The sequence below is a fragment of the Terrapene carolina genome, unplaced genomic scaffold (genome assembly GCF_002925995.2).
Source record: "Terrapene carolina triunguis isolate 2854851 unplaced genomic scaffold, T_m_triunguis-2.0 Scaffold69, whole genome shotgun sequence".
Lineage (NCBI taxonomy): Eukaryota > Metazoa > Chordata > Testudines > Emydidae > Terrapene > Terrapene triunguis.
The window spans coordinates 52566001-52578770 of NW_020664420.1; the positions used below are offsets into that span (position 1 = coordinate 52566001).

Below are 12770 nucleotides of genomic sequence, written 5' to 3' on the forward strand. Positions count from 1 at the left end.
CTCTCTCACACACTCATGCTACACCATCCACATACCATTTAAACAGCAACGTCTTTGCAGCATCCACTTTATTCTGTTTGTACTCCATTATTGCAAGGGCTGTCAAGATATGGGCTTTGTCTTGTTCAGATTCGGCAAGAGATAGGGCTCTCTCATAAGCTGGGAATATTAAATTAAGATAGGAATTTAAAAAAGCAACTAAGAGAATTAAAAGCATTCTGGAATGACAAGATACAGACATGTATATGCACTTGAGAGTCTTTAGTTATATGATCACATAAATTTTTCCCTACAGGACCCGTGCCACATTCAGTGCACAGGTTGGACACAAAGGAGCAGAATTAAGGTTGCACAAGCACATGCAACTGTAAGTCTGGCATTTCCTAACTTTTGAGTGTTTGACTTGGAAACCTAAATAAATTTTCATATGTAATGAATGCTAAAAATTGTTAAAAGGTGATAAAGGAACATCTAGGAAAGGAATGCGTTCTCTTGATGTTTCAAGATTCCCTGCCCCAAGCAGCAAAAACCCATTTTTAAAGTTTAGCCTCCACCTTTGTTCATAATACCTTTATTTCCCTACCCTCTCATACTGGACGTAGAGAGTAAAAAAGTACTGGTACTGCCACAGTGTTCTGCCTTGAAAATGTCAATTGATATGTAAGATATTTTTTCCAGTACGCTGCAATAGCTCATGGCAACCTTCTGAGTAGCAGTCTGGTGATTATGATGAATTTTATATGAAAATCTGAAAATCCTCTGCCTTTATTATACCCCATACTACCCCAATGCATGCATAAGTTGGGACAGAATTTTTCGTTCAGATGTACAAAGTCAAAAGGGGGTAAGTGTTCATCTAGAAAATGCCATGTTCCTTTAGTGTCAGGCCATGTACTGCACATTTGTTTAAACAGACACTTACCTTTAATGCTGTCTTGTAAAAGCCCTTTCTTGAAGTAAGCTAGTGCAACTCCTACGATGCCATCTAACGCTGTGAGAGGAGTGGACATGTAAGCCTGGATGGCCTTGTCATATTGACCTATGGCACTAAAAAAAAAAAAAAAAAAAGACATGCCCCAAATCAGCTTTGAACTGCAGTTTTAAGCAGGACTAGTTCATGATCTGTACAACCATCAGCTAAATTCACTAACGCTGTCTTTTAGAAGCCTAGTACATTAAAAAGAAAGAGGTTGAATTTTGGTTTAAAGAAATGTAGAACTATTAGGGTACCCTCAAACCCTTCAATCCAGGTGGAGTCTGAACTTATTGTTAATGTGGATATTTGCAATCCCATTTCACTTACGTGAAAGCTTAGAGAGTGTTACTAGCTCAGAAATACTACGTTTCGTCAGATTTGCAAAATAAATACAGTTACAGCTTGCTGGAGCTCTCTGATGTTTCTATCAACATATGAGCACACTAATTTTAATTGATCACATATACTATCCAGGGAATGATATTATAGTGCGATACAAAGATACTGCCTAGTGATTGCTATGGGGGAGGAGGAAGAATAGATTTGGCAATCTTGCTATGAATAAGACCATGATAGCAGAAATGCAATAGGACTATTTACTAAAGTTTATTAACAATCATGGGAACTTTGTACTCACACAAAAATGTTGTATCATTTTGAATTCTTTCTGGAAGACCAGAAATGACCATACTCACATACAGTACATGCAACATGGAATGAGGACGTTGAGCATCACAACACTTAAGTGAATCTCTTTAGTCTACCCAAGATCCTCTTAGAAAAATAAATATCATGGGAAGACATGACCTCTCTAGGCTGAGGGCACTGGTTCTATCACTCATGTTGAGGTCAGAGGTAGATATTTCCTGCCTAAGAAAAATTTACTTCAAAAACCTTGATTAACAGAGCTGAAGCCACCACAAAGGAAGCAGTTTGAAACTGCCCTCTGATGTCAAGATTCTCTCCATCCTATGCCCCTGAGATGGAATCAGAGGACTAGAAGGTACTGATGCTTCTGACTGTTGAGGCAGACACCATAAAGAGTAGAATTATCTGTGCAATAGTGCTGTTTACAAGAACTAGTTCAAGTCAGTCAGCATGACCCCAAAGGTCAAAGAAAATAGCACAGCTCTGCTACAGGAGCAACCCTATCCCAGGAATACTACATACAAGATCCCACTCTATGGGGATTTCTCACATAACTTTAGACTCCAATATGGGCAACCTCCTGGAACTGTTGGACACTGATCTCAACAAAAAAATTCTTGCTTTAAAAAGTAGTGACAACATACAACAGCTAACTACTCACACTACAAACTGGATTACCTGCAAAAAGAAAGGGAATAAATTCCAAGTCAGATGGCAGGTAGAAAAACCAAGAGAGTTTGAGCTTCCTTCTGCAAACTACATAAGTAGAGACAAGTAATGCTAAGTTAAACCTAACTGTTGAATTATTATGGGTACAGCTCAGAGCTTTAAGAATGGGAAACTGTGAAATCAATTTAATAAAGATACATAAAAGATACTGAAGCTCTACATTTTGTGCTGCATATGATAAAAATGGTTTAAGATTAAAATAAAAGTTAAATATGAATAGCTTATCATCTGCCATAAAGTACCCATTAAATGAAGGATGTGGCCATTCCTTTTTCTGTGGTGGAATTACTCAAAGTAATACTGTGATATTGCAAGAGGTAACAACTTAAAAAACAAAATAAACACTGCTTACCAGAGTGATCTACCATAATTTTGCATTGATATGTTATACTTTTCTTTATCTTCAGAGTTCTTCAGCAATGAGACCGCCCTTGGAAGTGACCATAAGAAACAAGTAATTTACAAATATGCCCAAGAGTACAAGCAAATGGTTGTTATACTTTTGCTTATTACTGCCAGTGACTTATCTACACTGTAAGTGTTGTTCTGTCTCTTTAATAATGGCTTAAAATTACAAACATTTGCTGTGTTCAGTGACCACTACTGCATCCATATTATCCCCCCTTTTGGGGAAGAACTGTGTTTCCCTGCAGTAGAGACAATGCAACGATACTTAGTTTCCAAAATCATACTGAAAGATTCAATATACTGCAAGGTTCTGTGGTAATTTCTATGAGAGGCATTGATTAATTTGCACTTCTTTGAAAAAAGACAGTTACCTTTTTCTGTAACTGGTGTTCTGCGAGATGTGTTGCTCATGTCCATTCCATATTAGGTGTGTGTGCTCACCACATGCACTGGTGCTGGAAGCTTTCCCTCAGCAGTATCCGTAGGGGACCAGCTCTGGTACCCCCTGGAGTGACACGCGTATGCACGGGTAGAAGGGGCACCGCTGGTGCCTTCCACCCTCAGTTCCTTCTTGCCGGAAACTCACAGACAGTGGGGAAGGAGGACAGGTCATGGAATGGACATGAGCAACACATCTCCAAGAACACCAGTTACAAAAAAAGGTAACTGTTTTTCTTCTTCGAGTGATTGCTCATGTCCATTCAACTTAGGTGACTCCCAGCAGTACCCCGGGAGGCGGGTAAGGCGTTCACGGACATGAAGATTACAACACCGCTCTGCCAAACCCAGCATCGTCCCTGGCCTGCTGCGTGATGGCATAGTGGGCCGTGAATGTGTGTACCGAGGACCACGTCACGGCTTTACAGATGTCCTGAATCAGAACGTGTGAATGGAAGGCCGCCGAGGATGCCTATGCTCTAGTCGAGTGGGCTCTGACGATCGGCAGCAGAAGGACTCCTGCTAACTCGTAGCGGGTCCGAATGCAAGTTAGAAATCCTTTGCATGGACACTGGGAGGCCCTTCATCCTATCAACTGTAGAGAGGAAAAGCTGAGTCGACTTACGGAAAGGTTTGTCCGATCTAGGTAGAAAGCCAGAGCCCTTCTTACGTCCAAAGCGTGAAGGCGCCTCTCTTCACTAGTCTCCTGGGGCTTAGGGAAGAAGACTGGAAGAAAGATGTCCTGGCTCATGTGGAAAGCGGATACCACGTTGGAAAGGAAAGCCGGGTGGGGCCGGAGCTGGACCTTGTCCTTATAGAAGGCCATGTACAGCAGTTCTGAGGTCAGGGCTCACAGCTCGGAGACTCACCTCCCCGATGTCACTGCCACCAGGAAAGCTACCTTCCAACGATAGGTGAGATAGGGACCACAAGGCCAAAGGCTCAAAGGGCGGACCCATGAGCCTGGACAAAACCATGTTGAGATCCCACTGAGGGGCCAGGGACCGGATTGAGGAAAGAGCCTCTCAAGGCCTCTAAGGAACCTGACCATCATGTCATGGGAGAACACAGTCTGTCCCTGGATTGGCGGATGAAAGACCGAAATGGCCACCAGGTGCACCCTGATAGAGGAACGCGCTAGGCCCTGGTTCCTCAAATGAAGCAGGTAGTCCAAGATCGACTGCACTGAAGAATGCGAAGGGGAGATGCCCCATTCGGTCGCCCAGTGGGAGAACCTCATCCACTTTGCCAGGAAGATCTGCCTAGTCGAGGGCTTTCTACTCTCGAGGAGGACCTTCTAGACCCCATCCAAACAGGCCCATTCTTCAGTGTTCAGCAACATCCACGCAGTGAGGTGGAGGGACACAAGGTTGGGATGCAAGAGAGTCAGCTGTGATCCTGTGAGAGCAGATCCAGTTGGTTCGGCAGGGGCCAGGGAGGATTGCTGACAAGCTTGATAGTGTCCTGAACCAGTGCTCGCAAGGCCACGCCGGGGCGATCATGATAACCTGTGCCCTGTCCCTCTTGATTTTTGCTAGGACCTTGCTGATGAATGGAATCGGAAGGAACACATACATCAGATCTCCTGCTCACGGCAGGAGGAAAGCATCTAAGAGGGAGCCCTTGCCCCGACCCCATCTGGAGCAAAACCTGTGGCACCTTCTGTTCTGCCTAGTGGCGAACAAATCCACTTGGTGAGTTCCCCACCTCTGGAAGATCATGCCGGCTATCTCTGGGTGGAGCACCCACTCGTGGTGAGAGGAGAAGTCCCTGCTGAGGTGATCCGCTAGCATGTTCTTGGCCCCCGGAAGGTGACACGCTTCTAGATGGATTCCGTGGTCGATGCATAAATCCCAGAGATGGAGTGCCTCTTGCCAAAGGGCCGAGGATTGCTCTCCGATTGCCTGCTGATGTAGAACATCAAGGCTGTGTTGTCTGTGAGGACTGTGACCACTCTGCCCGACAGGTGAGGTAGGAAGACTGTGCATGCTCTGCGCACCACGCTGAGCTCTTTGATATTTACGTGTAGTGTCGTTTCCTCTGGGGACCACATACCTTGGGTAACCAACTCGACTGAGTGAGGAGTGCTGACGAAGGCAACTCCTTCCAGGAATTTCCCGGGGTCGGTCCACCATCATAGCAAGGTAAGTACCATCGTGGGGATGGTGGCGATCTTCTCCAGGTGGTCCCTGGACTAGGACTAGACTGTCGCTAACCATTGCTGCAGGGGTTGCATCCAGAGCCTGGTGTGGCGCACCACATATGCACACGCCACCATGTGATCTAGTATGCATAGGCAAACCCTGACCCCATGGTCAGGGGAAACGCAAAGACTTCTGCAATGAGGTCTGTCAGTACCCTGAATCTCTCCAGTGGCAGGAACGTCCTGGCGCAGGTTGAGTCGAGCACCGCTCCGATTAACTCTATCCTCTGTATCGGAACTAACGTGGATTTGTCATCGTTCACCAACAGGCTGAGTCAACGGCACGTGGCTAGCAGCACCGTGACGTCCCCTTGGACCTGGAGTTGCCCTTCACGAGCCAGTCATCGAGGTACGGGTAGATCTTGATACCCCGATGTCTGAGGAAAGCCGCCACCACCGACATGCACTTGGTAAATATCCGTGATGCAGTCGGTAGGCCAAATGGGAGGACTGCAAACTGATAGTGGTCAGGACCTACCGTGAACCAGAGGAAGCGTCTGTGTCCCTCAAAGATGGCGATGTAGAAGTACGCATCTTTCAGATCGAGGGCGGCATACCAGTCTCCCGGATCCAGGGAGGGGATGATGGAAGCCAGGGAGACCATACGGAACTTCAGTTTCGCTAAGTAGCGGTTCAAGCTCCGCAGGTCTAGTATGGGCCACAGACCGCCCATGGCTTTGGGGATTAAAAAGTATCGGGAATAGAACCCCTTGTTCCTGTACTCCACAGGAACTACCTCCACCACACCCATCTGTAGTAGACCCTCTACCGCCCGTATGAGAAGATTCTCATGAGAGGGGTCCCTGAAGAGGGACGGGAAGGGGGCGGGTGGGAAGGTGGGGTAGAAAGTAACTGAAGGGTGTAGCCCTGCGCCACCATACTGAGGACCCATGGGTCCGATGTTATAGACGCCCACGCAGGGAGGAAGTAAAAAAGGAAGTTGGCAAAACAGAGGGGAGGAAGTATCCAGGGAACAGTCTGGTAGGTTGCCCTCAGGTGTACCCTCAAAACAGGTGCTTGCCTGTCTGCTTACTGCGGGTCGAGCCAGTCTGGGACATAGACGGGGGTTGGTGGCCAGGGTGCTTCTTGTAGCCCCTGATTCTTTTGTGGGGAGGCTCCTAGTGAGGGTGGCTTCCCTGGCTCTGAGGCTGCTGTGGCTTAAGCCGCTTGCGGGCAAGGCCGGGGACATACAGACTCAATGTTTTTAGGGTCATATGGGAATCTTTCAGGCCATGAAGCTTAATGTCCATCTGTTCTGTGAACAGGGCATGCCCGTCGAAAGGGAGGTCTTGCATTGACTGCTGAGCCTCCAAGGAAAGACCAGAGAGGAGCACCCAGGAAGCCCTGCGCAAAGAGATGGCCAATGCTATGGTGTGGGTGGCGGTGTCCGCAGCGTCTGATGCCACCTGGAGAGCTCCTCTTGCTGCAGTCGAGCCCTCATCCAGGATGGCCCGGAACTCCTTCCTAGAAGCCTCAGAAAGGACGCTCCCGAACTTGGTCATGGCCTGCTACATATTAAAATCATAGCAGCCTAGTAAGGCCTCATGGTTGGCCACCTGCAACTGTAGACTGGAGGACGAATAAACTTTACGCCCAAACAAGTCCAGTCTCCTTGAGTCTTTATTCTTAGGGGTAGCCCCCGGTTGACCCTTTCTCTCCCTGTGGTTGACCACCTCTACCACTAAAGAATTGGGAGCAGGGTGGGTATAAGGGTACTTGTGGCCCTTGGATGGCACAAAGGGCTTGCGCTCCGCCCTCTTGGAGATCAGAGGCAAGGAGGAGGGGGTTTGCCAGAGGGCATTTGTCATTTTAACTACCCTCTCATGTAGGGGCAAAGCTACCCTGGCTGGAGCCATGGGGCAGAGAACATTAAAGAGGGAGTCTGTGGGTTCCTCCAACTCCTCCACCTGGAGACTCAGATTGGTGACAACCCTCTTTAGCAGCTCTTGATGAGCCTTAGCATCATCCTGGGGCACCGGTGGAGGGGGCCCTACTATGGCCTCGTCTGGCAACAATGAGGAGGAAGCCGGTACCAAGGGGTCCTCCACAACCATAGGTGGTTCGGCGGCTTGTTTGCCCACTTCCTTCTGTGCCTGCAGCTGAGGCCTCTTGGGCTGGAGGGGGGTGGGAGAGGGCAGTAGCCAGTCTCTCCGAAGTACTGGATACCAAGCAGGCAGCCTGAGAGTGCTGAGTGAACTCCCATGGATTCCAATGTGCCAGCCACGGAGTCTGAGGCCACAGGCCCGGCTGCAGTGCCGCCAATGTAATCTTCACTGTAGGTGCTGGAGCCTGTCTCACCGCTAGAGAACCTTGCTCTGAACCTGAGCCAGAGCCTGAGCGGTCGCTCCTGTGACCAAGATGGGGCTGATTGGTGGCCCTGTCCCGATTGGTACTGGTCGCCCCTCCTGGAGTTGGATCTGACTGACCTCGACGAACGTCTAGATCCGTGACAGCCCCGGGCCGGCGATCTATGCCTCACGCTTAACGAGCGGTACCAGGATGTGGAGCGGGAACTAGAGCGGGCTTGGTGTTGTGAAGATGTAGCCGCACGAGGTGATGCCACCCTGGGGGATCGGCGACAGTCCAGGGAACGGTACTGTTGGTCCCTTGACCTGTCCTTGGAGCGATACCAGTGCCGTGGAGATTCCAGGTGCTGACGCCGAAACTCCTGCCGGGGGGGGTGCATGCCTCCAGAGGTCTGCACCCAGTTACTGGCGAGCCACGCCTCGAATCTCTCTGCCCTTGTCCTAGGTCCAGAGACCGGATGGGGCTATGAAGCTTCTGCCTATCATGGTCAGAAGCATGTCGGCTTTGAGAGGATGACTGTTGGCGGAACGTCCCCCGCGATGGGGAGCGCTGCCAGAAAGGTGGAGACTGTGGTGGTCCCAACTCAGGTTTACCCTGGGACCGGGACCCTGCAGGGGCCACAGTGGGCGGCATCGGGAGGGACATAGTGTCTTGCGCCGCTTGGAGGGCCTCCGGCATGGATGGCACCCAGAGCTGACGAGGACCTCCCCCACTATCCAGGGTAGCCGACGGGGAGTGGGCTGGGCTACACTACTCAACCTGAGCTGGGGCCCGGGATCCGCAAGGGGGTGAAGAGGTGCCCAAGACAGGGCCTTGGTCCACCCCAGACTTTTCCTTTCCCTTGCAGGAAACTGGAGACCTTCCTCACCCCGTCTTCCTGGGCTTTTTGCCTGGAGCCACGGAAGGAGACCAGTGCCGGCTCATAGACGGTATCAGTGGGGCACTGCCCACGGAGGTCACGGTACTCGGCACCGAATCAGAGCGCTGCTCTGGCATTGGGGTAAGGGCAGACTCCATCAGGAGCACCTTCAAGCGAATGTCACACTCCTTTGTCCTGGGCTTGAAGAACTTGCAGATTTTGCAGTTATCACTAATGTGACCTTCGCCCAAGCACCGTAAACAACTATTATGTGGATTGCTAATGGGCAGGGGCCTTTTACAGCCATCACAGGGTTTAAAGCCCGGGGACCAGGGCATGCCTCGTCCCGAGGCGAAGTCCCTTTAGGGACCTACTAAGTCTCTAACTTAAATAGGTTGAACTAAACTAGAGGAAAACTATATACAGTAATATTTTCAAGAGGCAAAAGAGTTTGAACGAACGAAAATCAACAGCTCTAGCTGAAACAGCACTAGTTCCGTGCACCATCACTGGCAGCAAGAAGGAACTGAGGGTGGAGGGGGGCCAGAAGCACCCTATATGCCGCAGCATATGCGCACCACTCCAGGGGGCGCCAGCCTGTCCCCTGCAGAAACTCCTGAGGGAAAAATTTCCAGCACCAGTGCACATGGCGAGCACACACACCTAAGTTGAATGGACATGAGCAATCACTCGAAGAAGAATGTTATGTTCTAGTGAATGAAGAACGCTCAGAAACAGGTATTTTACCTTAGTTTTATACATTCTGACTAATCTTACCATCTCAATAACAGGGGCTAGAAACAGATCAGACATCCAGTTTCTCCCCTTTAAATATGATTAGTTAAAATGCATTGAGGAAACTGGCAAATAGTGTTTAAGGAAAGAACCAACCCATCTCAGATTTATCACAGGGGTACATTTCAGCACTTAAAATCTATTCAGTGTATAGTTTACCTTTGATAAGCATCTGTTGCCTGCTTTTTCAGTTGCAGATATTCATTCAAATAACCCAGCATCGTGAAAGCAGATGCATCATTTTGAATTCTTTCTGAAAGACCAGAAATGATCATACTCACACACAACGAGCAGTGAAAAGTATCAGGGACATATGGTGAAACATATTACAGCAAGATATATTTTTCAAAGCAACTTGATGAGTTCTAGCTATCAGGTGCTCACTGAGAGTCACTTTAGCACCCTTCACACAACACATGGAAAATATATCTATCAAAACCCACCCCATCTTCAGGCTAGTTCAAGAGAAGATTTTAATTCATATGGCATTAATGTTATTGCCCACAAGAACAAGTTCCATTTTACCAAATAGTCTATTATTTTAAAAATTTCTCAAACTGATACAAAGAGAATATTTTTTTTTTTTTTTTATAAAATGACATCTGAAGAGGTTCAACTTTTTACAGACTTTAGCAAAATATAAATTGAATATCAAGGTTTTAGCTTCAGTTCTACTGCTTTGAAGTCATGTCTATTAAAATGAAATACTGAAAAGTATCAACTTAAAACTTCAAGTTGGATGCTAGCAGTTCTCCCTAGAACATAGAAACCCCTCTTTCAATATCTCGTATAAATGAATCCCACTAGAAAAGATTAGGATTCTGCAGTTAGAGACTCAAAGTTTTATACTGTATGCAAAATTTACCTCAATATTAAGCTACAAAATTGGACATATTCTTGTCAACAGCACAAGTTCAGTAGTCAAAGTGAGTCTATTACTGGCATCATTCAAGGACAAGTCATGCAAGGCCTTGATCCTACATTCTTTACTCATCTCTTCAGCGAGATTCTTTCTTGAGTAAGGAGAGCCAGAAAGAATTCAATCGTATTGGGGTCATATTTTCATTAGGCATAAATTTAACAAAAACAAAGATACACACATGATACATTTTGGTGGTCTGCTTCATGACTCAGAAGAGCCTCCCCAACCACAAGATTTCATGACCAGCTCAATTTTGGCAAAAGTGATTAAGGAATAGCTAAGACACATTCATGCTGAATATGCTTTTCAGTCAAACATCTGACAGATATGAAATTAAGTATTTTAACTTTAAGACGTTACCTACCTGTGTATTTGCTTAAAACCACATGCGCTGCTGGAATAGCATTCATTTGAACAATGTTGTACCGATACAGCTCTGTTTCTCTGTTGGTTTTATCTTGCAGCGTTGAGCATACCCAATGAGCATAGCCTTTTGCTCCCTCGGTCTCAAAAACAAAACAAAACCACCATGACACAAGCAGGCATCATTAACTGCTCAAACAATATGCAAAAAAATAAATCTTTCTGTTCTATAGTACACTAACCTTCAATGAAGAGTGGTTAGGAGTAACATCAGGTCAGCATTTTCGTTTTACTACATAACAATTGTGTTTTAGGTTACTGCAACTCCAATTATAATTCTTCTTTTGAATATAAATGTAAAAAAGTTTTATGGGGGGAGAGATAGCTCAGTGGTTTGAGCACTGGCCTGCTAAACCCATGGTTGTGAGTTCAATCCTTGAGGGGGCCACTTAGGGATATGCGGCAAAATCAGTACTTGGTCCTGCTAGTGAAGGCAGGGGGCTGGACTCAATGACCCTTCCAGTTCTATGAGATAGGTATATCTCCATATATTATATTATTAATTATTATTATTAACCTATTCACAGCAGACAGATTATAAAAGGGACAAAAGTCATCATCACTCGTGTCCATTCTTTACTCTTCAGGCACAAGGGAATTTTCTACCACATAGGTAAAGTTTGCCTGTGCAGGACACAGCGCTTTCTTGGAGGGCTGGTCCAAGACAGAGGAACAAACTCCTACAGGAACTAAACACCAGTGCAAACCTCACCACCCTCTACTCCTAATGCAAGGCACACTTCTACCTGGTCTTCTCTCATATAAACACACAGTGTACATATTAAACAATTCTCCCCATGGAGAGAGGATGAGAGAAAGAATGAGCCACATATGACATATTAGTCCAATTGCTTAAAGCGCTATAGGAAGGTGCTCAGATACTACAATGATGAGAGTGGTATAAAAACCTATATCAAGTAGAATACAAAACATGAGAGGTAAGGGGAATTTGAAACAGGTCTCCAACCTTTTGACTTTAATAAGATAAAATATGAACTTTTATCACATGCCTTTCCTTAGTATGAAAAAGCCTAGTTGTTCAGAACCTCCTAATGAGAGGACTGTTCAAATACTTACATGCATACTGAGTTCAGTGGTGTGCCTAAAGAGATCCATAGTTTCATAGCTGCCCACTGCCTCTGCAATAAGAGCCTACAGACAAGTTTAAAAGAAAAAGTTACTTGATTAGGTACTGTAAGCAGATAAGAGTTTCCTAATCAGGGCCGGCTCCAGGCACCAGCCCTCCAAGCATGTGCTTGGGGCGGCACCTGGAGAGGGGCGGCGCTCACCGGGGAGAGCGGGGCTGCGGCCAGGCTCGCTGCCCTCCCCCTGGTGCTCCGGCCGGCCGGGAAGAGCGGGGCCGCCCTCCCCTGGCGCTCTGGCCAGCCAGGGATAGCGGGGCCGCGGCCGGGCTCGCCGCCCTCCCCCCCGGCGCTCCTAATGTAGTGCATTTTTACTGTCAAAAATTCTCTGAGAGATCTTTGTGAAACCCCCAAATATACAAGAATGGTAATATCTACTGCTACAAGAATAAAAAAAATCACTATTAAAGAGTGTGTAAACTTAGATGAAGGAATGGAACAGATTGCTGCATTTGAAGTACAGGGGAACCCCGCTATAACGCGCCCCGCGATACCGCAAATTCGGTTATAATGCAGGGCGAGTCTGGCCCCGGCAGCTGCAGCAGGCGCGGGGCGTTTGGGATCCATGCCCCGGCGGCTGCAGCAGGAGCAACTCTCCCTGCAGCCCCGGTGGGCCCTTGGGGTTCTCACCTCTGTCCCCGGCAGGGCCAGCTCTAGCCCACCCCGGCGGCTGCGGCGGGCGGTCCGGCCGGGAGAGCGGGGCTGCCGCGGTCCGTCCGGAGGTCCGTCCGGGGTCACGGGGTGGGGCTGCGGGGCTGCTGTGCGCTCCAGCCGGGACAGCGGGGCTGCTGTGCTCCGGCCGGCGTCGCGGGGCTGCGGGGCTGCCGTGCTCCGGCTGGCGCTCTGGCCAGGGGAGCGGGGCCCCCAAAGACGACCGCCGCCGGGGCAAATCGGCCGAAAGCCGGCCCTGCTGGCCGCCC

The 12770-nt window shown here is 48.1% G+C and overlaps 1 protein-coding gene across 3 annotated transcripts in view; it reads right to left on the reverse strand.

The window, feature by feature from the left end:
- TTC37 (tetratricopeptide repeat domain 37) overlaps nt 1-12770 on the reverse strand; it is an 89544-nt gene that overhangs the window by 34739 nt on the left and 42035 nt on the right. For all 3 annotated transcript variants that reach the window (XM_029910902.1, XM_024206841.3, XM_024206849.3), the window contains exons 25-30: nt 11786-11860; nt 10650-10791; nt 9523-9616; nt 2706-2783; nt 923-1047; nt 36-159 (exon numbers count right to left, since the gene is read on the reverse strand). In XM_029910902.1, coding sequence (XP_029766762.1) covers nt 36-159; nt 923-1047; nt 2706-2783; nt 9523-9616; nt 10650-10791; nt 11786-11860 — 638 coding nt within the window. The remainder of the gene's footprint in view (nt 1-35; nt 160-922; nt 1048-2705; nt 2784-9522; nt 9617-10649; nt 10792-11785; nt 11861-12770) is intronic.